Raw genomic sequence first — 18,640 nt, 5'->3', positions numbered from 1 at the left:
AGATAAAACAAAAATAATCCTAACAATAAAATAAAAAAATAATCAAATAAAACCAATTTTAATGAAAACTTGTGGTGGAAAATACAGTGAAGTATCGTAAAAAAACGTCTATAGCTGTGGCATTAAGTATGTTTTTACAAACCCAAGCTGACAGCGCGGCTTAGAGGCTGGTTTGATGGCAACGGGTTCGTTCTCTTTCGTTTCAGCACCACTGATATCTCAGCTGGGGTCTCACTGTCTGCTACTCTAAAAATCTAAATATTTTCTTTGGACTTTTGTGGCATTTTCCTGCTGGTTTCACAGCCGGATTGGAAGATCTGGTCGTCTGTTTTTTTGTTTGACACTGCTGATCTACAGCTATAAAATGTAAATAATTGTAATCATAATGGAGAAAGATGTACATTTCTCTTTAGTCTACAAAGTATTTCAGTTAGTTTTGATTCTTTAGAAGGCTCTCTTTATGTTTTTGACTTTTTTTCTGAAAAGATAAAATGTAAGAATATTGTTAACTGCAGTATTTTTTTTTGGGGGGGGGTGGAAAACTACAGTCACTTTGCTCATGCGTTTAAAAATAGAGGCTATATTCAAGTTCCAGATGATCAATCATGATTTAATGAATCTACTGGACTGGAAAGGATTTGATCTTCTGGCGACAAGGGAGACACGTTTCTGGTGTTTTCCATTCGTCTTCTGCATTTCCCTCGAAATGTGGTCTGAGAGTCGACCCCGGCTGTCTGTTACTGAAGACGGGCTTCATCGTGTGCAGCTCGTCTGTCCATCACGGGGATAAATGGAGACCGACTGTCACTCACCTCAGTTCAAATTCATCAATTAACCACAAATGTATGATTATGGAGAGAGAGAAAAAAACCCTCAAACTCACATAATGGGAATCCTGGCTTGTGGTTTGGCTCAGCTGATCCCTGTCATGTACTTTCTGTACTTGGCTGGAGGAACTCTGTCTCCGTCTCTGTCTCTGGACTCTGGACTGGTCCAGCAGGACACGGCCGTGTTATGATGGTTGTTTTCCAGTGAAACAGAGTGGAATTAGACGTGCCTGACCTTAGCTTCACCTTTCTTCAAACAGCAGATGGACCACGGAGCCACAAGCGCTTCCATCTCAACCCAGAGAGAGAGAGACCAGAGAGACCAGAGACGATTACTGCTGCTCATTAGGTTGAGGACATTACGACGTGGATAGAGTCCCAGTGGGGCTGCTTGTGCATCCAGAACAGAAGCTGATCAGATTAACACTTATAGCAGCAAACAGAAGCGGATCTATTTCTAGTCTCCTCATTAGGAGGCCACTTTTTTTTCTTTTTTTTTTTGTGCCTCTTCGTTTTTAACCTTGGACTGTTTTTCTTTTTTCTTTCAAGGCGACTCAACACTTTGAACAAGTGTGCTTCTATGAAACTTGACGTGAATCTTCCAAAGAAGAAAGTAAGTGTTACTTCTTTCAGGCTTATAAATAATTATACACATGAAGGCAGACCTAAATAATTTCCAAGCTCGGTAGAGATTTGAACAATCTACAATCAATTTACATATCTTTTGTTCTTATTTTTGTTCTTAAACTTATTCTGCTCAGGACAGGACCTGAAGCAGTTCATTTCGAAAGTGGAAGTTGAGCTGAATCTCTCGCTCTTTTTTTTTTTTTTTTTTTAATGGTTTGATCAGAATAAGTTATCTTTCAATGAACAGAAAACAAAATGTATGATTTTTTTGGATCCCATGAGAAAACCTGTAACACTAAACTTAAAAAAGATTTAAAAAAAAAAACCTTACCATGCGCATCCAATCCTTCAAATTAAGAGGACATTATACTTTAAGAGGTTTGCTTCGGTTTGTAGTAAGCAAAATAAGAACCAGCGTCAAATAAAAGTGTGTTTCATTTGTTCGAGTGAAATTATGGAACGATCTTAGTGATCAATTTAAGTTAATCCATTCTCTGTGAAAATATAAAAATGTGATGTAATTAATACATATCGGTTATGTGAATAGTCTGAACAGCACGTTTTCTTGATTGAAAAAACATTTCCAAATGGTTATATAGGAATTATTGTTGAGTTGATGTGATGTACAGGGTGGTGCTGAAAAAAAAAAAAGCATTTCTTCTGCCCAAACCCTTTTTTATGGTCGTGTTCTTGAAGGGAATAGGAAATTGTTGAATGTAAACAACCAAAATAAAACTTCATTTCATTTCAGGTCTTCACGCCACAAACGGCACGTTTGTCATTTGGAAAATAAGAAAATAAGATGAAGCTAAAAGTCACAGCCATTGTATTCACCCAGCAGACCTGCCTTAAGTTCTGCGTGCGCTTCCTGCAAACACTCAAAATATATCCCGGCCATGTCCTGTTAACCTACATTCTACCTTATTTAAGATCGCACCATTGTTGTATTCATGTCTATTATTACCTGTGATTTGTTCTCGCGTTGGAATGTGGCCTGCTGGCACATATTAATGATTTCTTTCCTTCCTCCGTCTATTTATAGAAACGTCTTCAGCTCTGAGGGGACGTTTTCTGTTATTTTCACCGCCGGCTGATTGCATAACTGTTGTGAATTGAGAGCAAATGCATTCTGCAGGTTTTTCCTCTTAACTGTGGTCTGTGTTATGTTATTTATGTTGCACTGACTGACTGCTGAAAACAGAGATAAATGGTTTGTAGAGGGAAAAAAAAATATACAAAGGTTCCTGGTTGTTTTTGTCACTCAATTGTCTGCAAATGGATTTTTGTGATATTTTCTCTTTACCTTGTGATAAATCTGGCAGTTTGAAGACATGGATTCCAAAGCTTAGGCTCATTTAAGTTATATGTTCATGTAGCGGTCATTAATTCCTTGCATTCCTTGAATCCTTTCAGTATTTATTCATCTTAACGCACTTTAACAGGGGGAAAAACACACTATTCCGATAACAGAGGAAAAGAAAAACTCCATTTTAACAGTAAGAAACCCACAGATTGAGACTCGGGCGGAATTAGATTCTCTCTGGTTCTTGTCAGTGTTGGTGGACAGCGACAGGCAAACAAACAAATGGACATCAGACAGGAAGTTAATGCATTCGCTGCAGACTTGATGGCAGCACGAGGCTCGGATCACAAACTTCCCGTTCCACTGTCAGAGATTTTTCACTCCCATCAACATTCAGATCGTCTCCAGAACATATTAAGAACTCATTCGAATTCAACACATTTATTTTGACTTTCTAATCGCGAAGTTTCGTAACATTTTATGGTTCAGAAAAAAAAGTTGACGGAAGAGGAGGAGGAGGAGAGACAGGATTTGATTTATTTACCAATACAATAAAAATACATAACACACATTTACCATGTTATTTGAAAAGAACATGTATATGGATAAAAAGTGAGCAATGCAATAAATAAGGTGTGGCAGTAGGTAGTATGTAGTTGTATGGTAGTAGGGTGTGGCAGCTCCATTCTTAATACTATCAAATATATTTCAGACCAAGAAAATATTAAAATATAGATTATTATTCCTTCAGATTGAAGAGTATAAAGAGACACGCCTTCCCTGAAAGTTTCATTGCGATATCTTGATTATTAAAGGAACTCCAAGTGTTTTTATGTAAAAAGTTATGTTGGTGGATTTTCATTATCCAGGTGGATAGAGTAGAACCAAAGTATAAACACTGTGTAATTGGTGGGACTCGTCTTTCCACAGAGTGAAGACTCTGATGAAGAAGACCTGTTTGCCATCAGTGACAAATGGACCTTTGAGTGGAGCAGCCGGCGTTGGTCCAGACTGCAAGACATCGACTGTCTGCTGGGGAACCACCGCGAGGCTCATGGCTCCAGGGACGGCGTCCCTCTGAGGGCCACCACCAGCAGCGAGAGCGTCCTGACCGACCTGAGTGAGCCGGAGGTGTCATCCCTGCACAGCGAGAGCAGCGGAGGCAGTGGCCACAAAGCCCTCGCCGAGGACTCGGACGGCTCTCACCGGACCTGCTCGGACTCTGCTGCGATGCCAGACTCCACGTCTCTCGCCATGCCTCGCGTCCCCAAAGACTTCTCCGGGTACGGCTCGCCACTGGGGAAGCACGGCAAGACGGGCCGCATCCGGGCCAAAGACTTCCTGAAGCGCATGGAGACCCTGAGCTCCAGAGGAACCCTGGGAAGGAGCCGGAAGGTGTTGGTCGTTGGCTCTCCGGTGCTGCAGCAGGAGGCCCGGGCGCTGAAGACGTTGCGCTGCGTGGACATCGTGAACGGAGACGGAGGGACGTCCGACGGAGTCCGGCCGTCGCGGTGTGGCAGCGAAGGCAGCAGCCACTCCGGCGGCAGCACCGTCAGCACGCCCAGCATGAAGGAGCGCAAACCCCACCGGGCCGACCACAAGCGCAGCGGCATGTATTTGGAGGACGTCGACATCTTCTCCAGCGCGCAGATGAATAACGTCGCCGAGCAAAACCGCCGAAATGAGTTCTGCTCTTATGAAGACCTGGTGGTCCACATTCCCAAAGACCACAAGCCTGGAACGTTCCCAAAAGCGCTGTCCATAGAGAGCCTGTCCCCGACCGGCGGAGCCTCCATCAGCTGGCACACCGGCGGTACGCACCTGGACGCCCCCGTCATTATTTCCTGTCCGAAGGGGAGCCGGCCTGCCACTCAGTGCTGCTCCAGAGGAAGCCGCGTCAGCGTCTACGACAACGTCCCCGGGTCGCACCTGTACGCCAGCACGGGGGACCTGATAGACCTGGAGAAAGAAGACCTGTTCCCCCACCTGGACGACATCCTGCTGCACGTCAACGGGCTCCAGCAGATCGTGGACCGCTGGTCGCAAAACGTGTTGCCCGGAGGAGAGGTTCCACCGGCGCGGACGGACGGCGACGTCGGCCTGCAGTCGTCCAGTCAGATCACGCTGGACTTCGAGAGCCAGACCTCGCCGGGCGACGGAGAGCATGACCGGGGCTCGCCGGCCGAGGCCGAGTCCACCAGACTCGGGGAACGGAGGGACTCGGGCGTCGGCGCCTCGCTGACGAGGCCCAACAGGTGTGAGGCGCTGAATCACATCATCGGGTGCTTGAGAATAAAAAAAGAAAGGTCATCCTTCAACCTGTAACTCTCTGCTTCAGGTTACGCTGGCCCAGCTTCCAGATATCAAATCGCCTCAGCCGCTCGGTGGCGTCCCTGCAGATCACAAACCAGTCGGCGGGACAGCTCAGCTTGTTACAGAAGTTTTCTTTACTGCGGCTCACTGCAGTCATGGAGAAGTACTCCATGTCTAACAAACACGGCTGGACCTGGTGAGTCGCAGTAACCATCGGCTTCAAGCTCTCCAGTTCAGCCCCGACAGCTCGTTTTCATTAATGTTCTGCTCTTGTGTCTCAGGTCTGTGCCCAAGTTCATGAAGAGAATGAAGGTACCGGACTATAAGGATAAGAACGTGTTTGGCGTTCCGCTCATTGTACACGTGCAGCGTTCGGGACAGCCGCTACCCCTCGGCCTGCAGCAGGCACTGCGATACCTGAGGAGCCAGTGTCTCGACCAGGTCGGTTTCCACACGACGGCGATCAGATAAGCAGATCGATTTCGTCTTGAACGGCGTGATCGGAAGTCTCGATCTGACGTCTGGTCGCTTGTGTTTTTTTTTCCATCCAGGTGGGGCTCTTTCGCAAATCGGGCGTGAAATCTCGGATCCAGGCGCTGAGGCAGATGAACGAAGGTTCCCCCGATGACGTGAACTACGAGGATCAGTCGGCGTACGACGTGGCCGACATGGTGAAGCAGTTCTTCCGGGACTTGCCTGAACCGCTGCTCACCAGCAAGCTGGGGGAGACCTTCCTCCACATCTACCAGTGTGAGTACAAACTCATTGCGCGTCTTCTTCTTCTTCTTCTTCTCTCGACGTTAACAGTCGTCGTCTTTTTTTACGTGTCCAGACGTGCCAAAGGACCAGAGGCTGCAGGCGGTGCAGGCTGCCATCATGCTGATGTCGGATGAAAACCGCGAGGTGCTGCAGACGCTGCTCTGCTTCCTCAGCGATGTCACTTCCTCGGTGGAGGAGAACCAGATGACGCCCATGAACATCGCCGTGTGTCTGGCGCCCTCCCTCTTCCACCTCAACATCCTGAAGAAGGACAATCTGTCTCCGAGGTAGTTGGAGGAGCCGCAGCCACGCTGGCTGCTTCTTCTTCTTCTTCTTCTTCTTCTTCTTCTTCTTCTGCTTCTTGCTTTAAAAAATAATGGCGCATGCATGCGATCCGTTAACTCCTGTATAATTATCACCACCTCTGACTCCATTCAGGGACGTCTTCAAGTGAAAGGGCAAAACCTTTGTTGAGTTTTTTCTGTTTACATGACAACAGTGCTTGGCGACACTGAAAACTCAAACTTTTTGAAAACCTATAGCACCCACCAGTGGTCCAACACGATAACTATGGTGCTTTGTTTTCAGCATTTCTGACATGTCCATGTAAAATTAAATAGTTTCTATAATTTTTCCAAACCACCCCTCAAAAAAAAACTCGGCATTTTCGCTTGAAACGTTGTAAACGGGGCCTGAAGAGAAATTTAAAGTGGGCTGCAGACATCTGTCTGCTCTCGGCGGGTGCAATAGATTCTCCCATCGGGTCACTTTTAAAAAGGATGTGACGCTGTTTTCAGGGCTTCACGTTTGATGAGATCACGCTGCGTACAAACAAAGCAAGGCACTGTAATTTAACCAGGGTGGAATTGTTGCTCATGGGATCAAAGGCGACTCCTGCAGAGAGGAAGAGGAGCTTCTTTTAGCGGAGATGCTGATCTGACAACTCTGCTGCCCTAATAACCTCTCTGTCTCTCTCTCTCTCTCTCTCCCTCTCTCTCTCCCTCCCCCCGACTTCCAGGGCGATGCAGAAGAAGTATTCCACTGGCAGACCGGACCAGAAGGATCTGAACGAGAACTTGGCAGCAACACAAGGACTCGCTCATATGATCATCGAGTGCAATCGCCTCTTTGAGGTACAAACTAAATAAATACATAAGTAAATGAATAAAACGCAAATGGAATTCGACGCCGACGTGAAACGGGCAACCTGTTGGTATTCGGGGCTCTCACCACGTCCCGTCCGTCCGCCCGTCAGATCCCTCACGAGATGGTCACTCAGTCGCGGAACTCGTACGTGGAGGCCGATTTGCACGCACCGACGATCCACGAGCTGTGCCGGCAGCTGGAGGAGGACGACGGGACGTGCCGGACGCACATGGACGGGAGGCTTCAGCACCTGCTGAGGGAGGCCCGGGAGAAGTCCAAATACTGGGTGTCGTGCAGCAGCTCTGACAACACCGAGCTCCACTACAAGAAGGTCCGTGTTTCTGTCACTCTGAAAACTAAGGGACATTTTAGGAAGTCCTACAACATCAATATTACAAGTTTTTTTTCTTTTATCGAGCCTCTACTTAACCGGAGGAATCCTTCTGCGAGTAATGAGTTATTTTCTTAAAACAGGACGAGAGGCACAATTGAAATTCCCCAAGTTAAAACTGTAAATAGGATCATAGGAAGGATAGGTGTCACTTAGGGCAGTTTGGAGTTCAGTGCCTTGCTCGAGGACACGTCAACATGCGGGACAGGGGGGAATGGAACAGGCAACGCTTCCAATTGAGAGACGACCACTCCAACCGAGTCACAGTTGTAACACTGCAGAGATTTTACTCAATTCATAAATATGGTGCAAATTCTGGGAAGAAAACTGCGCAAACTGACCTCAGATCAGTTTGTTTGTAGGCTGAAAGAGGCTTGGATTGTTGCCTTCATGCAACGGGTCACAGAGACAATCAGCCGTCGGTGCTGCTGATGGAAGTCTGTCAATGTATTCTTTACAATATCTCCTCAATGTGCTGGAGGATGGGAGTCAGACGAGCTGCATACCAAACCTCAATAATCAATAACGGGGCCAAAGAAGCAGTCCTGTGCAGTTTTGCTCCTGCGGCTGTAATGTTATGCTTAAAAAAACAAACAAAAAAACAGCCTGTGGTCACACTGGTGCTTGTGCACATTTTCCATCCACAATTTACGCCTCGATTGATGTTTTAGTGGATATTGTTAGATCTACTGGTTCGAGGATATGATCTTATTCTGTGTGTAGAGGATGATGATGATCGCCAGCCATCAGGTTCGCTGTGTTTTCCTTTATTGTGGATAGAAGCTGAAAGAAAGATCCAGAGTGATTTATCTGAAGCTGCACATGTAATAAAAACAAATCGTCATTTGTCGTCACTGTTTAGGAAGAATAGAGCAAGAATGAGATACAACAAGGGCAGATTATCTTGGTTATTGCAGCTCAAGGTTAAATAGAAGGTTGGAAATGTTGAACCCAGTGACGTTATTGGCAGCTTTTGGAAAACTTAAGCAACATTAAATCAACTCCACTACAACCAGCTTTTCTATATCTCTTTTATTTGACTGAAAAGATATAGAACCTTTTAGTAAACTTTTACTACTCTCACTAGATTTCTGAACATTTTCTGCATCTTTTGAGTGCCAAACGTCATGTAAGGTCATCTAACATCGTGTAAGGTTACGTAAGGTCATGTGGTACGAATCAAAAAAAGGGATGAAGTTCACATGAGGATAAGAATTCAACTTGTCACGTGATTCTCGGATCCTGATCAGTGTTTATGTTTAGCGGTGCAGTATTACTGCTGAACGCATCAGAGAAGTATTCATGTCTGGTATTCTGAGAAGTTTAAAGCAGAAGTGCTTAAAAGAAACAGTAAAGTATATATTTTTTTACTTGTCCCCCCCCCCCCCCCCTCCCAGGTGGGAGACGGAAACCCTCTGAGGCGGTGGAGGGCAAGCGTGGAGGTGGAGGCGCCGCCGTCGGTGGTGTTGAACCGCGTGCTGCGAGAGCGCCACCTGTGGGACATGGACCTGCTGCAGTGGAAAGTGTGCGAGACTCTGGACAAGCAGACGGAGGTGTTCCAGTACGTCCTCAACCGCATGCCCCCCCACCCCAGCAGGGACTTCGTCGTCCTCAGGTCGGTAGGGAGTCGTCGTCGTCGGGGTTTTCGATTTGAGCGCCGGCCTCTCAAGCGTCCCCCGTCCTCGTTCCCCCCCCCACAGGTCGTGGAGGACGGACCTGCCCAAAGGAGCCTGCTCCCTGGTGTCCGTCTCCATAGAGCACGAGGACGCTTGTCCCGCCGGGGGGGTCCGAGCCATCGTCCTGGAGTCCAACTACCTGCTGGAGCCGTGCGGCTCGGGGAAGTCCAGACTCACTCACATCTGCAGGGTGGACCTAAAGTACGTCCCGCGTCCCAAATATATACGATTCCTCGTTCTCCGGTTGTGGCCTTGTTTAAGACGTGCTTTTGTCTCCAGGGGACGGACTCCCGACTGGTACAACAAAGCCTTCGGTCACCTCTGTGCTGCGGAAGCTGCTCGAATCCGAAACTCCTTCCAGCCTCTGATCGCAGACGGTCCCGAGACCAAGATCTGAAAACGATTCCGAGACGGGAAACCAGAACCGTTGGGGAGAAAATAAAAAAAAACACAACGACTTGCACAACGACACAAGAGGACGTCTCCTCGGTGCTGAACATAATTATCCAACGGGAAATTAATCATCCTGCCAATGTCTCCTGACATTTTAATGACCTTTGTGTTGCTAAACGTCCATGTTAAAGTTATTATCTTTATTATTATTAATAATAATAATGTATTATTGTTACTCCATTCTACAATGTCTAGGACATTCAAGCTTTTAAACGCTTCTGGGAAGCGTGCGTGTTCTCTTCAGATTCAAAGCTATAATTATTCAAATGTACACTCGGCGTCTGTATATATTCCTGTAAATATATATACTGTAAATGCAAAGTGTGTACATAGTGTAAATATGTGAAATGATTAAATAATTTGTATGTTAATTTCATATATACATATATATATATATGTGTGTATATATATATATATATATATATATATATATCTCGTTTCCCGTTTGTCGACCCCTTCCTCTGTAACACATGTGGTACAAAAATGTAAGCTGGTTTTACTTCACTTCGGTATTTGTTTTGCAATGAGTGTAATTTTTATTAAAAAAAACAAAACAGAAACGTCCCAGCTGGTTGTGAAAAGGAGCGACTTAAGGTTTGACTTGATCACGCCTGCTTTAGGGGTACTGTCGGGTACAAAATGCATAATTTTCTAAATAAAAAAAAGAATGAAAATTGTCAAACGTGTCGGCCTTTCATCTCCTCAGACCGTATTTGGTAACTTCCTGCGAAACTAAAAACTGTCCCTTCAAAACGCTGAGCACATGAAATGTAAAATAGTGCGACACATTGAGAGAAGCAAAGACAGCTTCTGCTTTAAACTTCCCATAATCAAATCAAAACGGCACTAATGTGATTAAATGTGGCTTTTAAATGGAAAGTACTATTAGAAAATAAATTCATACACCTAGTGAGCTTTGTTTTTGCAAATATGACATTAAATTGTTATTCTTTAGTGGTTTTCCACTCTAAATTGTCAAATTTGTGTTTTTTTTTTTTTTTACACCTTCAGACTGACTTGGTTTCATATTAAATAACCCTTTAAAAAGTCAAGATTTGCATTCAATTAAACCAGAATTTCCTCTTTCCTATTTGCTCTGGGCTTAGACCGCCCCCTGCTGGTCATTATGATCCACTACAACTCAGGTCGGTGTGAAGTTTTAAAACAGGAAATGTAGAAACATAATGAAGCTGACCTTTTCTGGATGTTTCTCAATGAAATGTGGGTTTGAACACATTAAAAAGCTTGATAATGGTTATTATTCGTTACATTTCAATGTTTTGGTAGTTTAGGAGCCATGAAAGTGTTAAAAAAAAGGCTCATTCAGAGAGAAAAAGTTTATCCAGCAGCAGATCGTTACACGAAAATCAACAATCATTGAATCAGAATCCTAATGTTGCTTTCAGCTTTTAAAATGTTAAAATGATATATATATATATATATATATATACACACACACACACACACCTCTCTCCAGGGTCGTACCTCTCTCCCGGGTCATACCTTTCCTCCAGGGTCGTACCTCTCTCCAGGGTCGTACCTCTCTCCCGGGTCATACCTTTCCTCCAGGGTCGTACCTCTCTCCCGGGTCCCACTTCTCTCCAGGGTCGTACCTCTCTCCCGGGTCATACTTCTCTCCAGGGTTGTACCTCTCCTCACGGGTCGTACCTCGCCTGGGTCATACCTCTCCTCCAGTGTCGTACCTCTCTCCCGGGTCGTACCTCTCCTCCAGGGTCATACCTCTCCTCATGGGTTGTACCTCTCTCCTGGGTCATACCTCTTCTCCAGGGTCGTACCTCTCTCCTGGGTCGTACCTCTCCTCCAGGGTCGTACCTCTCTCCTGGGGTCGCACCTCTCCTCACGGGTCGTACCTCGCCCGGGTCATACCTCTCCTCCAGGGTCGTACCTCTCCTCCCGGGTCGTACCTCTCTCCCGGGTAGTACCTCTCCTCCAGGGTTGTACCTTTCTCCCGGGTCGTACCTCTCCTCCAGGGTCGTACCTCTCCTCATGGGTCGTACCTCTCTCCTGGGTCGTACCTTTCCTCCAGTGTCGTACCTCTCTCCCGGGTCGTACCTCTCCTCCAGGGTCGTACCTCTCTCCTGGGTCGTACCTCTCCTCCTGGGTCGTACCTCTCCTCCAGGGTCGTACCTGTCTCCCAGGGTCGTACCTCTCCTCCAGGGTCGTACCTCGCCCGGGTCGTACCTCTCTCCTGGGTCGTACCTCTCCTCCAGTGTCATACCTCTCCTCCCGGGTCGTACCTCTCCCGGGTCATACGTCTCAGCCTTGGAGCTCCATCACCGCAGCAGCTCGGTGCAGCTCAGGCGTGTTGAGCAAAGCCGCAGGCAGGGGGCGGCAACATGGCGGGGACAACGGGACACGCACTCACGCACGCTCTCTCTCTCTCTCTCTCTCTCTCTCTCTCTCTCTCTCTCTCTCTCTCTCTCTCTCTCTCTCTCTAACCGGTAGAACCGACCGCTCTCCGGACTCAGCGGAACTCTGGAGTGGATTTAAATTGACACTCAGGTTTGTTTCTTGGTGTTTCTCTCTTCTTTCCTCCTCTTCCTCCTCCTCCTCCTCTTCCTCCTCCTCCTCTCTCTGTCGGAGCTCCATAGCGGTGATTAATCAGTCGCTCCCGGTGTGCGGAGCGGAGCGGAGCGGGACCGGGGACGATGCCGGGCTCGCTGTCTCTCTCGGACCGACAGCCTCCTCCGGGTCACGGGCGACACGCGGCAGCCGGTGACACGATGCTTTTCCCGGCTGGGATTATCAATCCGTCGCTTCCAATCCGGAATATCAAGATGAAATTTGCTGTCCTTGTTGGACTGATCCAAGTCGGAGAGGTTTCCAACCGGGACATTGTGGAGACGGTGCTGAATCTGGTGAGTCTTCTTAATATCATCATCATCGTCAGCATCATCATTATTACTGTTATTATGATTATTATTATTATTATTACTCAATGACTGGACTTCATCAATTCACACTCAATCAGTAACCACAGCTTCATAATATAATATAATATTTGGAATTTGAGACGGTGCACATATTTAATACAGCATTTCCCCTATTAATAATTAGTGAAGCCAAACCACACACACACACACACACACACACACACACACACACACACACACACACACACACACACACACACACACACACACACACACACACACACACACACACACACACACACACACACACACACACACAAACACAGTGATGGTTTAATTAAGTGAGTTCACAAGTAGTCAAGTTGAACAAACTTTACAGTAAATCAAGAAGAATCGGTGGAGGTGAAGAAGAAAACAGACTTTTTCTGTATTGTCTCATCCTATATCAGCCACAGGAGGAGGCTGATGGGGGGGGGGGGGGGGGGGTCAGGGGTCAGGGGTCATGCTCAGGGATAGTGGTGATAGTGGGATCGGTCCACTGTGGGAGTCGCACCTGCGCCCTCCTGATCCCAGGTCTGCTTCTCTAACCTCTGGTAGTATCGGGACGTCAAACACATTTCAGTTCAGGGGCCAAATCCAGCCCGATTTCATCTGGACTGGTGAAATTGTTTCATAATGAGCTTTTTCATTTAAACGTTAAAAGTTTTTCTTCGTTGTGGCGCAGACTGTACGAGATGAAAATGTCTATATTTTCGCAAAACCAAACAATTACTACCATCTCAACATAAAGCCTATTTTAATGATTCCTTCTGGTGCAAAACACAGTGAGATATATATTTTTTTTTAAAAACAACTGTATACAGTCGCTGTTGCATTATGTTTTTTTTTTTTTTTTTTACAAACTCACCAGGACAGCATGGCTTTGAGGCCAACATGAGTTTTGTTGTTTCTGCTACTCTTAAGAAATGTGTTTGGAAAAAAAAAATTCTATGTTTTCGGTGAAATATTTAAATTTGTTTGGTTTTGTCTGGATTGGAGCCTCTTCCGGACCAGTTTTGACCCGCAAGCCTTATGTTTGATGGAGAAATGGTACATTCTTTTTTTTTTCCTTTGCCACACCTGCTAACTTGTTCATTTAACTGTTTCAATCTTCCCACAAATAAAGCACGAGACGTTTTGGAGAGCAGTTTTTAATTCCAACACGACTGTGTGCCAACGTCCATAAAAGACATGGTTTGGTGAGTTTGCAGTGGAATAACTCAACGGTCCCGTTCAGAGGCCTGACCTCAACCCTTCCAGGATCAACTCTGAGATTGTGAAACGGATATTGTCGTGCCTGACCCCCAAAACCTCAACAGAATCAATCAACTCCCTCAGAAACACAAACGTGTTGTGGAAAGCCTCCCAAGAAGCTCTATTGGCGACAAAACGAGGCGGTGCTGAAAGGTACTTTATTATTGTATTATCGCGTTATGCGATATACCTGTAAAAGACATAGACTGGACGACTATAGATTATATGACCATGCAACTGTGCATTTATGTTCAGTATGACAAACATTTTGTGATTTATTAGTTAAAAAAAACTAAAAAACCATAACTGATTGACGGAAGAAATTATTTCGTACCTTATTGCTGCGGGACAGAATTCTGAGGCACAAAGAAATCAAGGAAAAATGATTAATAAACATTGAAGGTGGAAACTGCAGATACACACTGGGTGAAAAAAAAATACTACTACTACTCTCTGTGTTTGTATTTTTATCTTAATTCTATCTTCCTCATCAATTTAAAAACCCTCTCTGTTGTGGTACTGGTCAGGCGTTTTTTTCCCAAAGCGTGCGTCTTTCTGACTCAGACAATTCATGTTTTTGAGGAAAACTGGACGTTAGGTTGCCTCCAGTTCCACCAGTTTGAGTGGAGATTGTAATTTCAACAACTTCAAAGATTTCAATTTAACGACACTTGATGTGGTTCGCCAATACAAACAGTGTTGTGATGATTTTTTCACTTATTTATGTATTTTTTTGTGACGCTTCGGAGCACTCGTTGAAATGAGGTTTATGTTTTTGCGGTGGAAGAATATCCGGGATACTGTGTCGGGGTGCAGACTCACCGTCCACTGTGGCCTCGAGGTGTTTTTAAAGAGAGAGGATGGAGGTTATTCTCGTCCGGCTCACCGTCTCCTCACATTCACATCGATCCCTCAAGTGTTTTGTTTAGAGCCTTTTTCATTCCCCCGTCCCCCAAAACGAGCCCGAGGAGTCCGTCCTCATCACGGATGGTTTATTGTCTGCTGCAGGAAAGACAGTAAGACGTAATGATCCTGGCGTGAGGCGACCCCCGTGTTTTCCTGTCTTTCAAAACTTACTGTCCAGACAATATGGGTGATTTCTGACCCACCAACTCCAGCAGGAAAGGCTTTGCTCCTTCTATATTCTGTCTATCTTTAGAGGTTTTAAGATTCTGCTCTGCATTTTAGTTGAGCCCCTATAGTTTTATAATAACCTTTAAATTTAAACTCCACATTTTCTTGTTGTAATGCAGACTGTACATGACGCAGATGTCTAGATTTTCACAAAACCAAACAATTAACGACAGAAAGTTACTACAATCTCAACACTGGGCCAGTTTTAATACAAAATACAGTGAAAAGTCGCCTAAAACTTCTTCTATAGCGGCTGCATGATGCATGTTTTTTACACACTCACACTCACAACGTGGCTTTGGAGATGGTTCGGTAGCTTCGAGGCATCTCAGGGTCTCGGCTCGGGTCTCAGGGTTGCTTGTTCGTTATGCTTAAGGAATTATGTTTTTTTTACATGCATCAATGTTTTTGAAATGTTTACAAGTTGCTTGGTGGTTTAGGGGGGCCAGGTTGCAGCCTCTGGCAGGCCTTAGGTTTCACACTCATTGTGGCAACAATCTAAATCCAGATTTATTTATTTATTTTATGCATTTATTTGTTTGACTTTACTTTATTTGGCTTAGACATTTATTTTATTGGCCATACTTGTGTCTTTGAAAACAGTACTTCCTAGAGGCAATGGCAATAAGTTGCTAGAATTCGGGGGGGGAAAATTATATATATATATATATATAAAGTCCCCTACTGTCTCAATTTTTTTTTTTATTGTGCAAGAATGTAAAGAGCCTTTATATAAAAGGCCTGTCTGTGAATCAGGAAAATCAAAGTGCAAGTGGAGTTCCTCAAGAGTTCATTGCAGGGCCTCCTCTCGTCTACGTCTGCACACCTCATCTTGAGATGAATGTCGTGTAAAACTGAGGACGTGTCTGAATGGGAAGGAGGACAGAGACGGAGGTTCAGTCACATTAAACGGTAGAAGATTTGAAAGAGGTAAAGAAATGAGAACATGAGAATATGAGAACAAACGGCTTGAATGAACTTATATGTTTACGTCTTTAGAAGTCTCGACTCCCTTTAGATTGTTAATCTCATCTGGACGAAAACAAAGCAATGTCTCAAGGACACTCTGCAAGAAAAGATAGGAGATCAAACGTCCACATGAAGAGAAAGACTACCTGCTTCGCACCACAGCTGCACCAGATGTTTCACAGTCCTTGTTTTTTAAAAACCAAAAAAACCCCTTCAATTTCGATGTAATTCTGGACTCGAGTGTAATTTTGGTCGTCACTTAACGATAATTATCTAATTGATCTACTTCCACCTTAGAAACATGGCAAGAATCACATAACTTTAGGATATGTGATCAAATACGCCGGTACCTCGTCTTTATATGTAAAAACATATACGTTTACTTTATCTGGACATTTTCTACCACAGTTTGGTTGTTAAAGAGGTTTATAATTAAACTGATCAGACCACCTTAGTTCTCACCGACATGAATGAAAATAGAAATATGAAATCAGTTTGCGAATACAACAATCGACCGACGAGCTGACGCACAGAATGTGTACTGTATAAATGTATATCTGTCTTCAAAAACACAGGATATATATCTTTGTACTCATGAGTTGTGGTTATTGGTGGGACCATAACTGTTGAAGTGAGTGAGTGAGTGAGTGAGGTCGTGAGCACATATCAAATCACTTTTTTTTTTTTCCCCCACACTTCCACTTTGCTGTTTGAAGCACATGAGTGTTCACGCGGTCAAGTAAGTACATCATGAGTACCTGGATGGACCTGCTCATAATGGACTGAGAGTTTAGTTGGAAAAAGCAGGACACGTTTCACCGTCGGTACAAATACCGGCTCCTCTCCTGCCGCAGAGCCAAACACCTGAAGTGTTATTAGTGGGCCCGTGTGATTTTTCCATTTGCACACTCGTCAGAGGTCGTTCTAAAATAGAATGTTAGAAAGCTGGCAGATAATGTAGCGAGTGATGAGGTCAAACACCCAAGGAGTGCTCTAACCCGCTATCGTATTTAATATACATGAAATGTATGCAATTTGCGATATGTCCGTGCACTAATGCAGTCTTATCGCGCTCCTGCTGTGTTTTTCTTTCTTCGTCTTCCTGCCGCGGCTCGTCTGATTGTAAAGAATGCCTCATTTCCCAGCTGTTTTTCAGAGATGATGATGACGCATTCATTACATTCAGTCCCTGAAAGCATGGTGGACATTGGCCCCGCGTGGACCCGGCCTACGACACTAATGGAGATTCATATTTTCACGTGCCGCAGCTGCTTTGTCAGAACCCTGCACCATCTTTCATCCGTTTCAATTAAAAGCTCCGTTTTTCTAATGTAAAGAGCTCCAGTCGTCCAGTCGTCTGCAAGCGGGGAGCGTCTGAAGAGTTTAAATCTCAGGGGGTCTAATTTGTGAAGTAATTGAATCGTAATGCTTTTAACATCTCCAGAGAACATCTGAGGGGAAAATGTGATTTGTAAAGTCTTGACTTTCACGTCTATCCCCCCCCCCCCGATGTGAAATTGACTGTGGTTGCCCTATTTGCAGCCTGTCAGCTGACTCGCTGCTCTTTTGGAAGATGACAATAGGAATCAGTAAGAGTCGTTCTGACGGGCACATTATTCAGGTCAGGTCAAAGTTATCATCCATCTTCTTCAGACGTCCTCAAAGTGGCACTCCGCCCAACGTGAGCCACCGTGGTCCACTTCATACCAGTTCCACGGTGTCCCAGCGGCCGTACATTTAAGAAGAGGTGTAAATAATGATCATTTGTTGAAACTTGTCTAAACTCTCCCTCTGCATTCGGCACACTGACTTTGAACAGTGTGTTGGTACCACGCAACTGCTTTTCTTTGTGTTTGCTATGAAGGAAGATGGATGAAACTGGACGTATTTTTCCTTTCAGATTAACTTTTTTTTGTTGTTTTTAATCAATTGAGCTTATTTAAAAAAAAACCAAAGTAGGTGAGACGAACCGCTTTGATAGGAATCTTCAGCGTCGGGGTTGGATTATCTCAAAGAAAGGCTCGGGGCGAACGTTCAGCCGATAGTGGAACCAAACATCATCAAATACAACATAATATTGACGGGAAGAGATGCAAACACATCCATCCATCCATCCATCCATCCATCCATCCATCCATGTGACATTGTGTTTCTTTTTTTTCTTTTTTCTCTTATCTTTCTCAGAGAGAGAGAGCGAGAGAAACATACAATAACATTGTTAGTGCTACATATATTTCTTACAGTTATCACACTGATCCAAATACTTTCCAGTTGTTGTGAGATGAAACCAGCCTGAGCAGCTCTATGTAGACAGTAACATGATTTTCAAGCAGGAATATAAATGAACAAGAAAGCGACAACAGAATATCATGATTTTGATAGTTGAACGAATAATGGTAGAAACCAAGAAACATTGTGTTTCTGATGTCTAGACTCCTTCCAGTTGTTCCTGGTCTGCGGGGGGGGGGGGGGGGGGGGGGGGGGGGGGGGGGGGTCAGTATCTATGACAATGCTGAGGAGTGAATTATATTATAGCTCAAAGTGCTGCCGTATTGACAGAAAGCAGATTTCGCCGTTCTTTCGCCGTGTCGTGGCGACATCAGACGATAATGATGTGATCAATGCAAGGCGAAGGAATCACATTTTTTTTCGAATTTTTTGGAATTTCAAATTTTTGAATTTTAATTCAGTGCTTTACAAAGAATCTTTTATTTATTAAAATTTTTTGGTATCACCTGTATTGAACCGTTGACCTTCTTGCTGTGTGGCGAGCGCGCTAACCACTGCGCCAACTCCCTCTAAATAACGCATAACAGAATGGGAACCGGCAGAACGTCATTTAACGTGAACATTGC

The 18,640-nt window shown here is 44.8% G+C and overlaps 2 protein-coding genes across 4 annotated transcripts in view; both read left to right on the top strand.

Annotated features, from left to right (window-relative positions):
- stard13b (StAR related lipid transfer domain containing 13b) overlaps positions 1 to 10,132 on the top strand; it is a 36,712-nt gene extending 26,580 nt beyond the window's left edge. For all 3 annotated transcript variants that reach the window (XM_080504974.1, XM_080504973.1, XM_080504975.1), the window contains exons 4-14: positions 1,377 to 1,440; positions 3,688 to 5,012; positions 5,096 to 5,266; positions 5,352 to 5,511; positions 5,622 to 5,820; positions 5,903 to 6,116; positions 6,848 to 6,962; positions 7,085 to 7,306; positions 8,764 to 8,981; positions 9,067 to 9,243; positions 9,322 to 10,132. In XM_080504974.1, coding sequence (XP_080361100.1) covers positions 1,377 to 1,440; positions 3,688 to 5,012; positions 5,096 to 5,266; positions 5,352 to 5,511; positions 5,622 to 5,820; positions 5,903 to 6,116; positions 6,848 to 6,962; positions 7,085 to 7,306; positions 8,764 to 8,981; positions 9,067 to 9,243; positions 9,322 to 9,439 — 2,983 coding nt within the window. In that variant the 3' untranslated portion in view covers positions 9,440 to 10,132. The remainder of the gene's footprint in view (positions 1 to 1,376; positions 1,441 to 3,687; positions 5,013 to 5,095; positions 5,267 to 5,351; positions 5,512 to 5,621; positions 5,821 to 5,902; positions 6,117 to 6,847; positions 6,963 to 7,084; positions 7,307 to 8,763; positions 8,982 to 9,066; positions 9,244 to 9,321) is intronic.
- Positions 10,133 to 12,164: 2,032 nt separating this feature from the next.
- Positions 12,165 to 18,640, top strand: part of LOC308141652 (neurobeachin-like) — a gene marked incomplete at both ends in the record, with an annotated part of 240,698 nt that continues 234,222 nt past the window's right edge. The window contains 1 exon segment of the mRNA XM_080511859.1: positions 12,165 to 12,374. Coding sequence (XP_080367985.1) covers positions 12,165 to 12,374 — 210 coding nt within the window.

Source organism: Blennius ocellaris, assembly GCF_963422515.1.
Source record: "Blennius ocellaris genome assembly, chromosome: 2".
In the NCBI taxonomy this organism is placed as follows: domain Eukaryota; kingdom Metazoa; phylum Chordata; class Actinopteri; order Blenniiformes; family Blenniidae; genus Blennius; species Blennius ocellaris.
Note: the sequence above shows the minus strand (reverse complement) of the source record. Positions and strands in the feature narration are given on the sequence as shown.